The sequence below is a fragment of the Pollachius pollachius genome, assembly GCF_949987615.1.
Source record: "Pollachius pollachius genome assembly, chromosome: 19".
NCBI lineage: Eukaryota > Metazoa > Chordata > Actinopteri > Gadiformes > Gadidae > Pollachius > Pollachius pollachius.
This window is the reverse complement of record NC_136952.1, coordinates 18,139,028-18,156,222: the sequence shown is the minus strand read 5'-3', so window position 1 is coordinate 18,156,222 and position 17,195 is coordinate 18,139,028. Positions and strand designations below refer to the sequence as shown.

Sequence of the window (17,195 nt, the reverse complement as noted above, 5' to 3'; positions counted from 1 at the left end):
AGTAGGCTCCTACTGACGTTCATATAGGGTGTTACGTTGATCATCTGATGCTGTGCTGGCAGACACAACAGGCAGTATTGTGGAAGAACGTCCTTGTCGTCACTGCATGACACTTCATGACACAGCATGGTTCATAAGACAGAGAACATTAAGTGTTTTGGAAGGCCGTCCCTGTCATCACTGCTTCATGATATAGCAGGGATCATAAGAGACACAGGAGTGTACGCAGAAGTGGGAAGAGATGAGTCACGACAAGCATCACAGATGAAGGTGACCAATAGAGGAAACTAGGTGGTGGATAAGGATGGAGCTCTATGTAAAGTGCTTGCGAGCCTCGAGAATCCTCAGGAAGCCTTTGACGTGCTGATGACTTAGATTCCCTTGTAGAAGACGGTAGACTAAAGTCAACTGTGTTGGCCTCTGTAAGGCCAAGGCCAAGGGATTCATATAAGATCTTTTGAATAAGCTCTTCTGAGACACTGCTAAAATTCTGCATTGTATTTCAGAGCATACGTCTCCTCTTTTAAAATACTTACAGACAATTTCTATAAACATGGATAGCCCCATTTATGAAGGAATCTGTAAAAAGCTGGACAATTCTAGGCTTGGGTTTCACTGTTACTGTAAGAACCGGTATTGCCATAAAAAAACTCATTATGCATCCCTTGAGGGAGCCAGTGCTGACGGTGACCAGATGTGGTCCAGACCATTCTGATTTCAGAGTACCTTCTACCAGGTCACTATATGCGAGGCGATGGAGAATATTCTCTGACTGGTGAATTGTAGGATCCAGAGCAATATAAATGATTCCTTAATAAATTATGCAATTGGAACTTGCCTTTCAAACCACATTTGAAAGGTTTTGCCGCCCCCCTAGGAATCCTGCTCAGTGGTCCATCTCTGTCTATACAATTTGCATGTTAAACCTCTACTCCTATTTTCAGACAATGAATGGTGCTGTATTAGTGGAAGTGTGGCTCTGTAAAATAAGCAAATATGTAAAGCGATGGCCTAAAAGGGATTCATTCGTATATGTATGTACGTATGTTTGGTGCCAACATTACTGATCCGCCTGTAGTCCATGCTGGAAGGAAATAGGTCACCCCCCACCCTCAAGGTCTATACTACAGCTAGCCTGGAATCACCAGATGAACTGCAAACTGCAATCAGTCTGGAACCTCTCCGTTCATTTAAGATTTCCAAAGGGCGTCACCTACGACACCTACGGGTGACGCAGCACTGGGCCAGGAAAAAACCTCTTTCTTTTCAACAAAAGCTTTATGTACATTCGTTTGTTCTTCTTTTAGTGCAAATACAACGCTCGTTGTTTAATACTCTCTCGATAGGGTAAGCAACAGGCCGTTTTACAGCAGCGGCAGCAGTCATCGCATGTCATCGTATGCCGTCTGCTGAGACCGCTTTCCTTCTAGCTCTATCATCAGCGGTCATCCTTCTGGATGACCGCCAGAGTTTTGCGCCTGTCGGAACCAGAGCCAAGAGCCCCATTTGATTATATAGGGGTGTAACTGTCTGGGGCTGGTGCAGTGGAGAGACAGAGTGCTACGCTAACGTGATGCTAGGAGCTGGAAGGTGTCTGTTACAGTGGAGTGACAGAGTGCTACGCTAACGTGATGCTAGGAGCTGGAAGGTGTCTGTTACAGTGGAGTGACAGAGTGCTACTCTAACGTGATGCTAGGAGCTGGAAGGTGTCTGTTACAGTGGAGTGACAGAGTGCTACGCTAACGTGATGCTAGGAGCTGGAAGGTGTCTGTTACAGTGGAGAGACAGAGTGCTACGCTAACGTGATGCTAGGAGCTGGAAGGTGTCTGTTACAGTGGAGTGACAGAGTGCTACTCTAACGTGATGCTAGGAGCTGGCAGGTGTCTGTTACAGTGGAGTGACAGAGTGCTACGCTAACGTGATGCTAGGAGCTGGAAGGTGTCTGTTACAGTGGAGTGACAGAGTGCTACTCTAACGTGATGTTAGGAGCTGGCAGGTGCCAATGCAGCGGAGAGACAGAATGCTACGCTAACATGATTCTAGGAGCTGGACAGGTGCACCGGCTCATATTCAAACAAAATACAAACTTCAGGGACTGTAGCTCACCTGATGAGAGGCTAAATTATAATCCTCATTCCAAAAGACGTTTGGTATGCTGAAAACAAGTCAGTGGGTTGTCAGTGTTGTCGTCCAATGTTTAAATGGGGGGGGGGGGGGGGCAGAAAACACGTTAAAACCTCACTCCATTGGTCAAGATGAATCTTTTGAGACGTTGTACAATGGCCTCAGCTGCTCTGCAACTCATCAGTTCACACTTTCTCTGCAGCATGCTTAAAGTTCATTGTCAGGAAAAGAACAGGACCTGAGATCGGAGCGGAGTACAACGTGTTGGCGGCGACAGGTGTGTGACGTGTGTGAGACGGTATGAGTCAGTGTGTGTGTGACGTATGAGTCAGTGTGTCTGTGTGTGTGTGTGGGGGGGGTTTGCTTGTGGGAGAGGGAGAGCGACAGCATTGACATCATACTAGACAGACTTACTCTAAATAAAACTGAAGCAGGAAACTCTTTCACACATACACACACACTCACATACAAACTCTCACACACACACACACACACACACACACACACACACACACACACACACACACACACACACACACACACACACACACACACACACACACACACACAGGGGCGTAGGAATGAGTTTAACATTGGGGGGGACACATATCGGAAACCTGACAGATCCGTTAATGGTTTGAACAGAAATATGTCATAAATTAACTACACTGAAAAAATTCACAAATATATTTTATTCTACTAAAAAGATACATTTGTAAATGTAAAGGAAAACACATTTTGAATGGCAGTAATGAACTGATAAATATCAAATCAATTCTTTAATTGTACGCTCAATCATCCAGTTTTTTAGAATAAGAAGCGGTGACAAGACGCCGTGTTGCGCTTTCAAAATAAAATAAAATATTTTTCTCCCCCCGGTATAATTTTTAGGTGGGACAAATGTGCCTGTCTCCAATATTGGAGGGGACACGTCCCCTCCGTCCCCCCTGGTTCCTACGCCCTTGCATACACACACACACATACTCACACACACACAGCCACCAGATGAGTCACCACTCATTCACACTATCAAGGCCATATTCATCAGTCGCGCGGGTCATCAAAACATTGATGCACACACGGCTACTTCAGTTCAGAAACGACAAAGAACACAGGAAGCAGCACAGAAAAAACTTGGTCTTTGCGTCGAGGGCTCTTAGACATCACACAGGAATGACAGCAGAAACAGGAAGTTAAAAGTCCTCTGATAGCTTTGCACCAGCCCCTCACATTGTGTTCACCATCATCCCCCCGGTGAACACATGGGCAGTCCTGTGTTGCTGAGGTGGATTGATCCCCAGCCCAGAGGTTCTGGGTTCAAGCCCAGGGTTTGCAGCATCTACCTATGGGCCTCTCTAAGGCCTGTCTCTCTGAGGCCTGTCTCTCTAAAGCCTGTCTCTCTGAGGCCTGTCTCTCTGAGGCCTGTCTCTCTTAATGCTCATCCAACCCCCACCAGCAACTTCATGACGATAGCAGTTTGTCATTGTCCAGCGGATGAGGACGAACTTAGGGTCTCGCAAGGGCGTCCTTGGACATCGATCTATTCTTGACACGGCCACTCCCTCCAGGCAGGAGTCTAACAGCGTCCTCTGCTCTGCACCATTCATATCCATTCATATTATATATTATACATATATTTAATAAAGACATGAGGCAATACAATTTGTAATATCCACATTAAAGCTGATGAGGACAACCCCCGCTCCACTCAGCTCCCTCCACATCTCTCCACCAATGAGAAGTGGCGTGTTTCATGCAACTGTTTTTATGGCAGGCAGAATGGGTTTCACAAACCAATCAGGGGAGAGAGTTCCTGATTGGTCAGAATTGAGCCAGCTCTTAAAACCTAACTACAGTGCCTTTAAATCATATCAATATATAGAATAATTAAATGACAAAAATAACATTGGCTCAAGGGACGGTTGACACAACTTCAGAAGAGCCTGGTTGTTACTCCCAGGTAAAGGTTGTGGGTTCAAACCCGTGTGTTTTCAGTGTCAATCAGTTTGGGGCAGATGTCCAAACATGTATCACCTCACTTAGAATAAAGCACCTGCTAATGACCAAACAGGAAGTAAACAGGAAGCTGCACACTTACAAACTTCCTCTTCAGCTTGCCCTTGGCCGCGCGAGGCTGCCTCTGGGTGCCGGGCTCCGAGGCCACGCCCAGGTGGTCGTCCACCGACAGGCTCTTCCTCAGGTAGGCCGCCCGCGCCCGCAGCTGGGAGAAGGGCGACTGCGAGCGGGGGCGGGGCTCCGGGCAGGCTCCGCCCCCACGACCTGGCCCCGCTCCCTCCATCATGGCTGCCACCTCCCCGTCGTCCTCCAGCCTCCAGAGCTCGCCTGAGAAGGCAGACAACCAAACGTTGATGATTATTAATGAATATTGATTATACAGATTAAGTGAATTCAGATACTCAAAAACATCATCAAGAAGCCTTTAGGAATCTGCCATCATTCTCAGGTCTACAGGTTCACAGGTCTCCAGGTAAATGGACTCCATTTATATGACACTTTTCCAACCAGTGGCCACCCAAAGTGCTTTACAAGATTGCCTAACATTCACACATTCATGCACACATTCACCCATTCACACACCATCGGCGGAATCAGCCATGCAGGGCCACAGCAAGCTCATCGGGAGCAGTCAGGGTGAGTCTTGTTCTGGAACACCTCGACAAGCTAGAAGGAGCCGGGGATTGAACTGGCAACCTTCCAGTTAACAGCTAACCCGCTCTACCTCCTGAGCCACATGCCGCCCCAAGGTCTACAGGTCTACTGGTCCACAGGTCTACAGATCTACAGGTCTACAGGGCTACTGGTCTACAGGTCTAATGGTTTAATGGTCTACAGGGTATAGGTCCACATGCCTACCTGTCCACATGCCTACATGTCCACAGGTTTACAGGTCTACTGGTCTACAGGTCTGCAGGCCTATAGGTCTACAGGTCTGCAGGTCTGTAGGGTACAGGTCTACAGATCTACAGATCTAGAGGTCTACAGGTCTGCAGGCCTATAGGTCGACAGGTCTGCAGGTCTGTAGGGTACAGGTCTACAGATCTACAGATCTACAGATCTAGTGGTCTACAGGTCTACAGGCCTATAGGTCTACAGGTCTGCAGGCCTATAGGTCTACAGGTCTGCAGGTCTGTAGGGTACAGGTCTACAGATCTACAGATCTAGAGGTCTACATGTCTACAGGCCTATAGTTCTACAGGTCTACAGATCCCAGGCCTATAGTTCTACAGGTCTACAGGTCTACAGATCCACAGAGGGCATTGGGAGATCAGCTCCTCTCTCCTGCCTCTCTCTGTCAATGACTTTCAAATGAAGTCGTAGTGAACAAAAGCTGTCTTTCCTCACTGTTTAGGGTTTCTAACCAGTTGCTATTAATCCACGTGTTTTGGCTGACCCTCACCAACAGCTACTAACCATCAAGTCAATCCATACCTTCACAAAAATGGAGCTGAGTGTCTGCCAGTAGAAGACTGTGGTTGCACTGGCCGGCTCCCAGTGTCCACCAGTAGAAGACTTTGGTTGAACTGGCCAGCTCCCAGTGTCCACCAGTAGAAGACTTTGGTTGAACTGGCCAGCTCCCAGTGTCCATCAGTAGAAGACTGTGGTTGTACTGGCCAGCTCCCAGTGTCAACCAGTAGAAGACTTTGGTTGTACTGGTCAGCTCCCAGTTTCAACCAGTAGAAGACTGTGGTTGTTCTGGCCAGCTTTCAGTGTCAACCAGTAGAAGACTGTGGATGCACTGGTCAGCTCCCTGTGTCCGCCAGCAGTAGACTTTGGTTGTACTGGCCAGCTCCCAGTGTCCGCCAGTAGAAGACTGTATATGTACTAGGCATGTACTACGTGTGTCAATTTGAATCAGTGTGGTGGATTTAGAATACTGGTTATTTTCACATGGGTAGTTAAAGAGCTCCATAAATGAGGCTCTCCAGAGAAGCCCTGTTCCAGGCTTTAAAGTGTCATTAAACTGTTTCAGAGTGTGACACCTCCATCTGCTGATCCACAAATCAGGACCCCGGCTCTCGTCCAGGCATGAGGAAGTAGAGATGGAGTTTAATGGCTGCCTTTAACCATAAAAGCCATTCAGTTGACAGCTGTTAAACAATATACTGAGCATGGCCCTGTAAACACCGCCCCTGGTCCCTGTGAACACTTGTTTTATGCTCATGATCGGCAGTTCCACTACTGATGCAATACAATAACACACAAAACCTTTGCCATGGGATATTTACTATGCAGTAATTTGTGTAGATGCTTTTAATCCAAAGTGACGTGTAGTGCACACGCCGCACGGATTGTGTATACACAACCTTACGGCGAGCAAGTGGCCAATCAGTGCTTCTCCCACTTCGTGGATTTTTGCTCGAAAAGTTTCCATTTGTTTGTTCGGTTTATGATCTTACAAGATTTATGATCTTACAAGATTCATGATCTTCAATATAGTTTTTTATTTATTCTTATTTGTCAGTGTCTAAAACCAGGCCGCTATTTAGAGAAAACTGGTGTGAAATCCTATGTTTGTATTTTTGTGATTTTCAGTGCCTTTCCTGAGACACTTCAACATGAGGACGAAGGTCCGAGACCCCAGGAGTGTTTGGCTGTGTGGAGGACCGTCGGGGCAGTGGGTGGTGTTGATCCATAGAGTGGTATGCTTCGGCTTGTTTTTAAATAGCATCACAAATTTGCTGTAGGCCGTAACCATGGAGATAATACGCCCTTCCTAGAGCTCACATTTTGTACCAGATTTCTGTGGAGAACTAGGAGATCATGATGGTCAAGGTGTTGGGAGTTATTATGGGGTGTGAGTCTAGGTGGTAATCGCCTAGTGAGGGAGGAGTGATTGATCGGAGATGCAAGGCATGGAGTTCTGACCGCCTGCGACTCAGCTGCCAATCAACTGGTCGGAGTCTGAACGGCCATAGAGGGAAAGAGGTGCACAGGGTTTGGGAATAGATTCAATTAGAGAACAAATAATAAAGGTGCTTCTCTTCTCATGCTTCATCCAGCGCTCGAGGAGATGGGGGAGAATAGTGGGAGACCGGGGAGAGAGAGAAAGAGAGAAGGTTAAAGAGAGGGTAACAGACAGATGAAGAGACCATGAAGAGAAGAGAAAGGGGGCTAAGAGAGAAAGACAGAAGACGATAAAATAGGGGGAGAATGGAGGATAACCATGACAGTTCATTGGTGGATTATTGTGGTTGCTAGGCAACAAGGACAGAACAGACTACAGACTACTCAAATTGATATTTGCGACAAAAACAAAGAGATTGGTACAGGGTTAGGAAGAGAGAGAGAGTGAGGGAGAGAGAGACAATGAAGAGAGGTTATTTTTAATTATCTCTTTGTTTTTATGCATATTTTATGTATCAAAATGTTTTCTTTTCATTTGAGTTCATTTTCAAGACTCTTATTTGATTGCAATGTTGCAATGTTACACAGCTGTTTATTTATTTCAATTCTAGTATATATTTAATTTTGTGCAGATATTTTGTAACTATGTCACACTTGCGTTGGCAATGCAAGATCAATTCCGCTGGGCAATAAAGCCCCTTGGAGGTGAGTTTCACTGAGATCGAGTCCCGGGGTTGTGGAGTGGTGCCCTGCGGCCGGGTAGCAGGAGCGGACTGTTCCCTGATGTGGAGACGTTGGTGCTCCAAGATAACACCACAACCCCCTGCTCCATGCTTTATTAAATGATGTTTGGGTGTGGGCGGGTGTGGGGTGTTGTGTAGCACTACCACCAGCGAGTACTAGTGCTGCACATTGTCCTCCCAAAACCAAGGTGATGTGATTTCAGAACGCCCCCGCCCTCTCTCTCTCCATCCCCCCCGAGACCCTTCCTAAACAGAGACACGGTCTGCCAAGATACCTACATAGTACTCAGCAGTTTAAGATTAAGATTAAACCTACATACAACGTACTACTGAGCACTATTCTACAGTGAGACCTCCAAGGACATCATCATCTGCTCCCAGTGCCTTCAGGGCCCTAAGCCCCCCTAGACCACCCTGCACCGTCTGTGAACCTATTCCAGGGGCACAGGTTCCGGGGACGGAGGAATCACCTCCAACTTCAGAAAAACATCAAGTTGCCCTCCCCCCCCCCGTAGGAATGAGTTTAACATTGGGGGGGGACACATATCGGAAACCTGACAGATCCGGTATAATTTTTAGGTGGGACAAATGCGCCTGTCCCCGATATTGGAGGGGACACGTCCCCTCCGTCCCCCCCGGTTCCTACGCCCTTGGCGAGCAGCAATGTGGGGCTCAAGCAGAATGGAACTCAATAAACTAATTTTGCTGGACAGACGTAATCGGTTAGGTGGCTACATGATGATATTGGCAAATGGTTATCACAATGAAAATACATTAAAGTTGCTTTGTAAGGGCCAGAATAGACTTGCTGCTAACAATGCCCCCCTAGGCATTGATGATGCCCAATTATTTGGGCATCATCAGGATAGGGTCATAATGCATGAAGCATGAAGGCCTTGCAGAGAAATGAGCTCACTTCCTGTTTGACGTCCCCCTGAGGTCAAAGGTCACCAAATTGTGTGGATGTCCCCAGAATGATGTCATGACTCTATGTACCAAGTTTGGCTATGATATGTTAAAGAGATGCTGAGAACAGGCTTACTTCCTGTTTGGCGGCTTTGCCGTGAAGTTTGATTGGCTGTCACGGCCAAATGGTTTTGAAAATGAGAAAGCTGTTTGGCACATTTGTTCAGCTTGGTCTGACGATCATATATGGCAAGTCTCATGATAATTGGACATAATTTGTGTCCTGTGGATATGTACTATTGATTTTGACATTTTTCAAAATGGCGGCCGAATTCTTATGTTGCCATTGGAAATATTTTATTAGCTACATGGGGCGGTCTGATAGTATCACCAGACATTGAAAATGTGTTTGAAATATACTCATGTGAAGAGAAAGGAGTTAAAACACGTCTTCATTAATTATAGCGCCCCCTAGAGGTCAATGGTCACCAAATTCATTGAGTGTCCCCATGATGATGTCATGGGTCTATATACCAAGTTAGGTTATGATATGTCAAAGGGCTGCTGAGATATTGGCTTACTTCCTGTTTGGCAACTTTGCGGTTGAATTTGATCGATTGATAAATCGGTCCAATATGTTTTATCAAGCATGGCCTGATGATCATGTCTGCCAAGATTCGCGATGATGCATTTTGGACCAAGGAATCAAATGATACCTTGTTTGTGAATATTGGATGAATGGGTCAAAAGTTATAAACATCAATGCATTTCCTATTTTGACCTATTGGTGGCGCTAGAGCTCATGAGCTAGCGACCTCAAATTTGCTTGATGGGATAATGGGACTGTCCTGAACCAGTGTGCCAAATTTCACAACTTTTCACCAAGGCGTTCTATGGGCTGCCATAGACTACCATTGAAGGATGATAATAATAATAAGAAAACGTATGAAAACAATAGGTTGTCTCGCAGCTTCGCTGCTTGACCCCCAATTATGCATTGAAATACTTGACCACACATTTGAAAGGTTTTGTTTAAGTCTGTATCCTGCTCAGGTCTATCGTTATCAATGATTGGCATGTTATACCTCTAACCTCAAAGAATGGTGCTTTATTAGTGGATGCGTGGCTCTGTAAAATAGGCAATAATGTTTAGCGATGGCCTAAAAGTGATTTATTCATATATTCATTCATATATATATATATTATAAGCTACTATTATTGGCTGTGTGTCTGTCGGAGCAGACATTTAATCTACGTTGGGGATATTATTGACTTTGTTTTGTGGTCTGGCTGTAATGAGATGCCCATGACATATTCAAAATAAATCAATGGAATAAAATCAAAATGTATTAAAAACGTATTCATTCCGACCAATAACTAGTCAAAAGCTAGGTGCTTTTTGGATTAGGAAAGGAGAGAAAAGGAGTAAAGGAGGGAACTTTAAAGTTGCTAACTTTTTCTTTGTTGTTTGGTGCACGCCGATTCAGTAACAGTGATTATGAGGCAGAATAAGTGCTGCGTTTAATTGAATCCAGACAAAATGAAATCTCCCGCTTGCTCCCACTTCTACTTCCCCAGGGAACATAACACAAAACTGGACACACACACATATGCAAACACACACACACACGGACACACAAGCGCACACACATGCCCCCACGCACACACAAACGCACATGCACACACAGACGCACACATACATACACACGCACGCACGCCCACGCACATGCAGGGACACAGGCACACACACACACACCCCTATTTGTTTACTGTTTTTCTATCCTCTTGGTTTACATTTTCCTCACCAGCTCCCAGTGACATCATCAGATCACCATGGAATCAAGGAACCCATAGAGCGGTGAAAGAGGGCCCGAAAATTCACAAAGGCTACAAAAATAGAAAAATACCAGTTTTCCCCCCTGCCCCCTCCCCTGCAGGAGGTCTTCATGTGCGTGGGAACGAGACGTAACGTCAGGAAGGTCTGGGGGCTGTGCTTCAGCGCTGCGGCGGTAATGGCTCTCCGCTGCCGTCTGAGAGGCGTTGTGTATTTTTATCCTGGGCGGAGTGCGACAAAAAGGAGCTCTTCAAGAGCAGCGTGAAAGGAGCTCATCACCGTGGCTATCTACCGCCTCTCAGGTGGACCTCCGCCTCTCTGCTACAAACACGCTCTCTCACCAAACACAAAGAGAGCTGTCCTCCGCAGCCAGTCACGGCGAGCTGTGTGAGTGTAACAGATCTGTGTGACTGACATTGTTACACACAGCCTTAACTTTCACTTTCTGGTTGGATATTCAATGTTCAGAAAGAGAAAGCCCTTGTCTGAGCTTGTGAGGTAACTCTTCGCTCTGAACTCGTTTGTCAACCGCCCCTCGACCGAATGACAGCATCCTATTTGTATGTAAATGTCAACAAGTAAATCATAGAAAAACAACTTTATTCATTAGCCATATGTGGGACGGTTATTGCTTTGGTGCGGTAATGCAAAACAAACCCTTGAACAAAAGTGATTGAAAAAGTAATGCAACATGAGTTTTTTTATGATGACAGGACTGTGTAATGCTTTATGCCCCTCATCATTTACATGAGTACAGCGCACACTTCAGAATCACACACCACTCTAATCACATCCTCAGTGGGCCTCAAATTACCGGCGGGGATCATGAAACAGTGAAGGCAAAATCAGGGTTTCAAGAAAGCAACTCACACAAGGACCCAGGAAGTATCTTGCTGTGATGAGGATTTGTTGCAATAAGCGTATGTTTCATATCTTCAAGCTCCACACAATGCGTTGTGGGATTGGTGACCCAATCACATATCTGCCGATCGCAGGCCCCCAGGCCCCTGGCCCTAAGGCCCCAAGGCCCCAGGTCCTAAGGTCCCCATCACCCAGGCTCCCAGGCCCCTGGCCCTAAGGCCCCAAGGCCCCAGGTCCTAAGGTCCCCCGCCCCTAGGCTCCCAGGCTCCGAGGCCCAAGGCCCCAAGGCCCCAGGCCCTAAGGTCCCCCGCCCCTAGGCTCCCAGGCTCCGAGGCCCAAGGCCCCAAGGCCCCAGGCCCTAAGGTCCCCCGCCCCTAGGCCCCCAGGCTCCGAGGCCCCAGGCCCCCAGGCCCCTGGCCCTAAGGTCCCCATCACCCAGGCTCCCAGGCCCAAGGCCCCAGACCCCAAGACCCCCAGGCCCCAAGGCCCCCAGGCCCTAAGGTCCCCAGCCCCCAGGCTCCCAGGCCCCTGGCCCTAAGGCCCCAAGGCCCCAGGTCCTAAGGTCCCCATCACCCAGGCTCCCAGGCACCCAGGCCCCAGACCCCAAGACCCCCAGGCCCCAAGACCCCCAGGCACCGAGGCCCAAGGCCCCCAGGCACCGAGGCCCAAGGCCCCCAGGCCCCAGACCCCAAGACCCCCAGGCCCCAAGGCCCCAGGTCCTAAGGTCCCCAGCCCCCAGGCTCCCAGGCCCCTAGGACCGAGGCCCAAGGCCCCAGGCACCAAGGCCACGAGGCCCAAGGCCCCCAGGCCCAAGGCCCCAAGGTCACCAGGCCCCAAAGCCCCCAGGCTCCAGTCCACCAGGCCCCCAAGCTCCAGGCCCCCAGGACCGGTCCTGTGGCAAGCAGAAAGTTCTGCCTGCTTGCCCGATGTGGCAACAAGACAATAACTATATGAGCCAATACACACCCAGTCAAAAGCAGACCTCTATCCACACCATTAGAAAACGTTTAGAACCCAGTTTAAGTTATAGAATATGAGACATTATCAGATATCAACCCTGACATCTTTTAAAAGTCCCATTCTGAAGTTCCCAAAGAAAGTCCTTATTTTTGTCTATGTTATGTCATCTCTGGGTATGAGCACTGCACACGGCCACCGCAGTGGATTTGACGTGTGTTTACAATGTAATAAGAGGAAGTGTTTTATTAGGAAAAACATCATTCATGGATGTTGGATGACCGTTTGCTGTTTTGCCTGTTCATGATATGGTTACAAATGTCAACAAGTTGAATGTAACGTGAATAGCATTTAATTCCTAATACATACAGAATATACAATAAAATATAGGCAGTTTGTGTTATTTTATTGTGTTTGAATTAGGGGTGCAACGGATCACAAAACTCACGGTTCGGATCGTGTCACGGTTTTTGAGTCACGGGTCGGATCATTTTCGGATCAACAACAATAAAAAAGAAAACAAGACAAATGTGACTTTAAATAATTCTTCAAATGTGTAAAAACTAAATAAAGTGAAAAATTAGGCAATAATCCTATTTCCTTTAAACATAGTCAATATTTAAAAGAATTGCAACCTAAGGCATTATTCCTTCTTCTTATTAACATCGATAGTAAATAATCCTGAATTAAATTCAGGATGTCTGCATTGCCTGGGGAGAGTTTAGAGTCTACACTCTCCCCAGGCAATGCAGACATCCTCATCTTTTTTTTCATCAAGTATGGTAGCGAAATACAGTTTCTGTCGTATTTTATTTGGCATTTTGTAAATCTGTTGGTTTCTGTTGGAAGACTCATTGCTCATTGCAAGGGGGGTTGGTTGTAGTCTTTTTGCTCGGTTTTAGCCCTACTGTTGATACGAAGAACCAAGCGAAAAGACTACAACCAAACATAAACATTTCCGCTTCCGGTTTCCGTTTCAATGGGATTTACGGAACGCCAAATAAAACATGACAGAAACTGTATTTCGCTACGCTACTTGATGATGTTGTAAATACGGGAATTGTCCTTTAAACATGCGATGATCACGTGAACGCACAACTTTTTTTTTTTATCAGCCGATCCGCGGATCACTTGCGTCCCGAACCGTGGGGGTTGATCCGTACGGATCACGGGTAACCCGTGAACCGTTGCACCACTAGTTTGAATCCATTCTCCTCTACGGACAAGGCAGATCCTCTGGCCCTTGTGTGGCCGGCCACTCTTGATTGGGGGGCTGAGAGGACCGGGTCCTTTGTGTGAGACCCTTGAGACCCCCCCCCCATGGCTCCTCCTCACCAGGCGGTGTGGGGCTGTGTGGGCAGGGGACCGAGGGAGGACTGAGAGGGCAGCCTGTCTAGGAAAGAGCTGACGTGTGCGGCTGAGTTGGGGCGCCCAGCGATGGCCTGAAATGGATCCACGTTAGACTGGAGCTATTACTCCTGTTGGACAGAGAGAAGCCCATATACTCAATGGCGGAGCAGGAGAGCATTTTGTAACCAGGATGAGACCAGCTTCCAGAAGCGGCTATAGCTTGCCTGGGACGCCATCACGGAATGAGAGCCACCATATCCATCTGGAGTGGCAATAGCCTCAGAGGGAGGTAGAGGGAGCAGACAGCGTCAGTGAACTGAGAATGAACTGTGAGTGTCAACATTCCGTTGAGTCGAGAGACGATCTGCACCAGGGGCGTAGGAATGAGTTTAACATTGGGGGAGACACATATCGGAAACCTGACAGATCCGTTAATGGTTTGAACAGAAATATTTCATAAATTAACTACACTGAAAAAATTCACAAATATATATTTATTCTACTAAAAATATACATTTGTAAATGTAAAGGAAAACACATTTTGAATGGCAGTAATGAACTAATAAATATTAAATCAATTCTTTAATTGCACGCTCAATCATCCCGTTTTTTAGAATAAGAAGCGGTGACAAGACGCTGTGTTGCGCTTTCAAAATAAAATAAAATACTTTTCTCCCCCGGTATAATTTTTAGGTGGGACAGATGCGCCTGTCTCCAATATTGGAGGGGACACGTCCCCTCCGTCCCCCCCGGTTCCTACGCCCTTGATCTGCACGCTGTCCAAAGCCATGAGCTAAGTGTGGAAGGACTGTGACCAGAGAGTCCAGGTCATGTGAGTCTCTTCATGCCAGGAAGGGGGTCGACAGACTATGACCAGAGAGTCCAGGTCATGTGAGTCTCTCCATGCCATGGAGGGGGTCGACAGACTGTGACCAGAGAGTCCAGGTCATGTGAGTCTCTCCATGCCAGGGAGTGGGCCGTCGACGGGAGACAATTCAGCCAACCTCGTCAGCAAATATGGGTTCAAAAGAATCACATCATGACACAGAGGAGGCATCAGCACAACTTCTGTTTTACTCCCACATTTACAACACCCACAGACAGCCAAAACATCATTCAGGCATAACATAATGAGAGCTGCACAATAGAAGGAGGCCATAACTCGATACCTCACTGATGAGCCACTGATGAGCCAACACAGCGTGGGTCGCAGGATGACAACATCGTAAAACAGAACAACTAATACTTCAATATAAATGCATGCCCCCATAACCTGTTTCATTCATTGTTATTTTATGACTTTGTGTGAACTCTGAAAAGAGGATTGTTTGCCCGATCAAAGTCAGATTACCTTGTCTCTATTTACTGATCATTTGGGGGGTTTATTACTGTGGCCCGGTATGCATATTTGTAATATTTCACGGCCTGGTTTGTTCATCGTCTGTTAACACTGGTTCAGAACCCCTGGTCTAAGGGACTAATGTGGACAACAATATTGTATTGAATTGGTCCAGTATTGAGTGAAAACACTGCAGCCATAATACAGGAAAATGGGCGGCATTGTAATCCTTTGGGGCAATCGCACCCCATCAATGGCCGCCTCTATAGCTGATTTTGTCTGACAACATCATGAAAAGGATCCCTACAACAAATATAACTTGTTTCTTTAGCTTTCGCTTGATCCGGTCTGTTTGTTATTGTGTCCAAGTCTTTTAAAGGAGAAGACTGGCGAGAGTGTAGTTGTTTCATGAAGAGAACCGTGAAACATGCGCACTGGAGGGAGCAGAGTTGTGTTGTGACTACAGAAAGCATAGCTTTGTCTAAAAGATTTGGGTAAAGGAGAGTTGATATTGTAATAATAAAAAAACATTTCCTGCAGCAACTACTGATGTATGAACAATTTGTTCAAAAATAATTAATCTTTGGTGCGGTCGAGACTGGGCTGGAAACAATAACAAACAGACCAAGCGAAGGGAAAGTAAACTGAACTGAATCTCTCCAAAAACTAAATTTTTGGAGGGATCCTTTATATAATGTAAGAATATAATATATAGCATAGATAGCATATATAGCACTTTCAGATGGTAAATTGAAGGATGCTAATGGTCGATACTCGATACTGGACTGATTTAAGATTTTTTGACGGCATTGGTCCCTTAGACTAAAAATGATCCAAAAGAGGATCCAGGTTGAAAGTATGGCCTAAGTCATACATGAACAGTGATGCTTAATGTCCTTGATTAGTCTTGTGCTAATTAGACAAATAAAATGCTAAAATACCAAAAATACATAAATAAACAACAAAAAGACAAAAGAAAAAGGAAAACTAAGTAAATCCACCAGTATTTGTCATTGATTGTGAATTAAAAGCTATGTTCAAAAGGTAGATATTGAATGACATTGAAGGGTGTCACGGCTGTCACCTGTTGTTCGTAGGTTAGTTGTTCTATGGTCTGAGGGCAAAGATGGAGAAACTATGTGCTGCAATGTGTTCATGGCTACAGATATAAGAGCTCAGAAAACAAGTTGACCTTAGCCCCAAGCAGGGGCATGTGGGGTTAGAGAGTCCACCCTGTAGGCTGGGACGGAGTCAGAGCTTTACATACTGATTTTAAAACCCCAGGGAGCTAGTGTAGCATAGCTAGAACTGGAGCTCCCACCTCTCCGTTTGAGACAGGAGCCAAGGGCCACCATTACGGACCCGTTGCATACTGTCATACTGTATACTGTAGGGATTTAACTCAGAGTCTAAGATACCGCAAGTTACTTTCACACAGACCCGAGAAGCAGATATATCTCTCCAACAATACATCTCTCTTTCCTTTTGGCCCGAGTAGATCTATTTCAGTTTTATCATTCTTTGGTTTGATGACCTTGTTTCATTTACGTATTGAAATAACATAATAACACAATAATACTGTGTGTGTATGATGTCATACCATATTACCTTTGGGTGATGTCATAGCACGTTACCTGTGTGTGATGTCATACCATGTTACCTGGGTGTTATGTCATACCATGTTCCACTGTGTGTGTTTGTGTGTGTGTGTGACGTCATACCATGTTCCCTGTGTGTGTGTGTGTGTGTGTGTGTGTGTGTGTGTGTGTGTGTGATGTCATACCATGTTCCCTGGGTGTTATGTCATACCATGTTCCCTGTGTGTTATTTTCTCAAAGGGACTCAATGTAACATTCTGGGAATCAATGCAGAATCTCTGTATGACGAAGGTGAATCATTTAATGTTTTGCTGCCAGCACAATAGGTAAAGGTGTAACTGATGGTTTGGCTCCTTACCTGCAGGGGGCAGTGTGCAGGCCTCAGTTTGATGGGAGATGGAGGGCAGGATTGTCCTGCCCGGGGGGCTTCCACCAATCAGGTCGGAGCGGTGGACCCTGGCGGCAGCAGGGGACTGGGGGATGCTGGGAAGGGTTCGCGATTTAGCCAATAGAGGCCTCTGCAGGGTTCTCTCCAGCGACCTGGTTGGACAACAACAAGCCAACCAGAGCTTAGGGATGGATGGAAATAAGGAAATGAAGGGGTATGGCACACAAAG

At 46.4% G+C, this 17,195-nt stretch overlaps 1 protein-coding gene across 1 annotated transcript in view; it reads right to left on the bottom strand.

Moving 5' to 3' along the window:
* ankfn1b (ankyrin repeat and fibronectin type III domain containing 1b) overlaps nucleotides 1–17,195 on the bottom strand; it is a gene marked incomplete at both ends in the record, with an annotated part of 106,156 nt that overhangs the window by 73,704 nt on the left and 15,257 nt on the right. Inside the window, 2 exons of the mRNA XM_079756856.1 lie at nucleotides 4,223–4,467; nucleotides 16,937–17,118. Coding sequence (XP_079612982.1) covers nucleotides 4,223–4,467; nucleotides 16,937–17,118 — 427 coding nt within the window. The remainder of the gene's footprint in view (nucleotides 1–4,222; nucleotides 4,468–16,936; nucleotides 17,119–17,195) is intronic.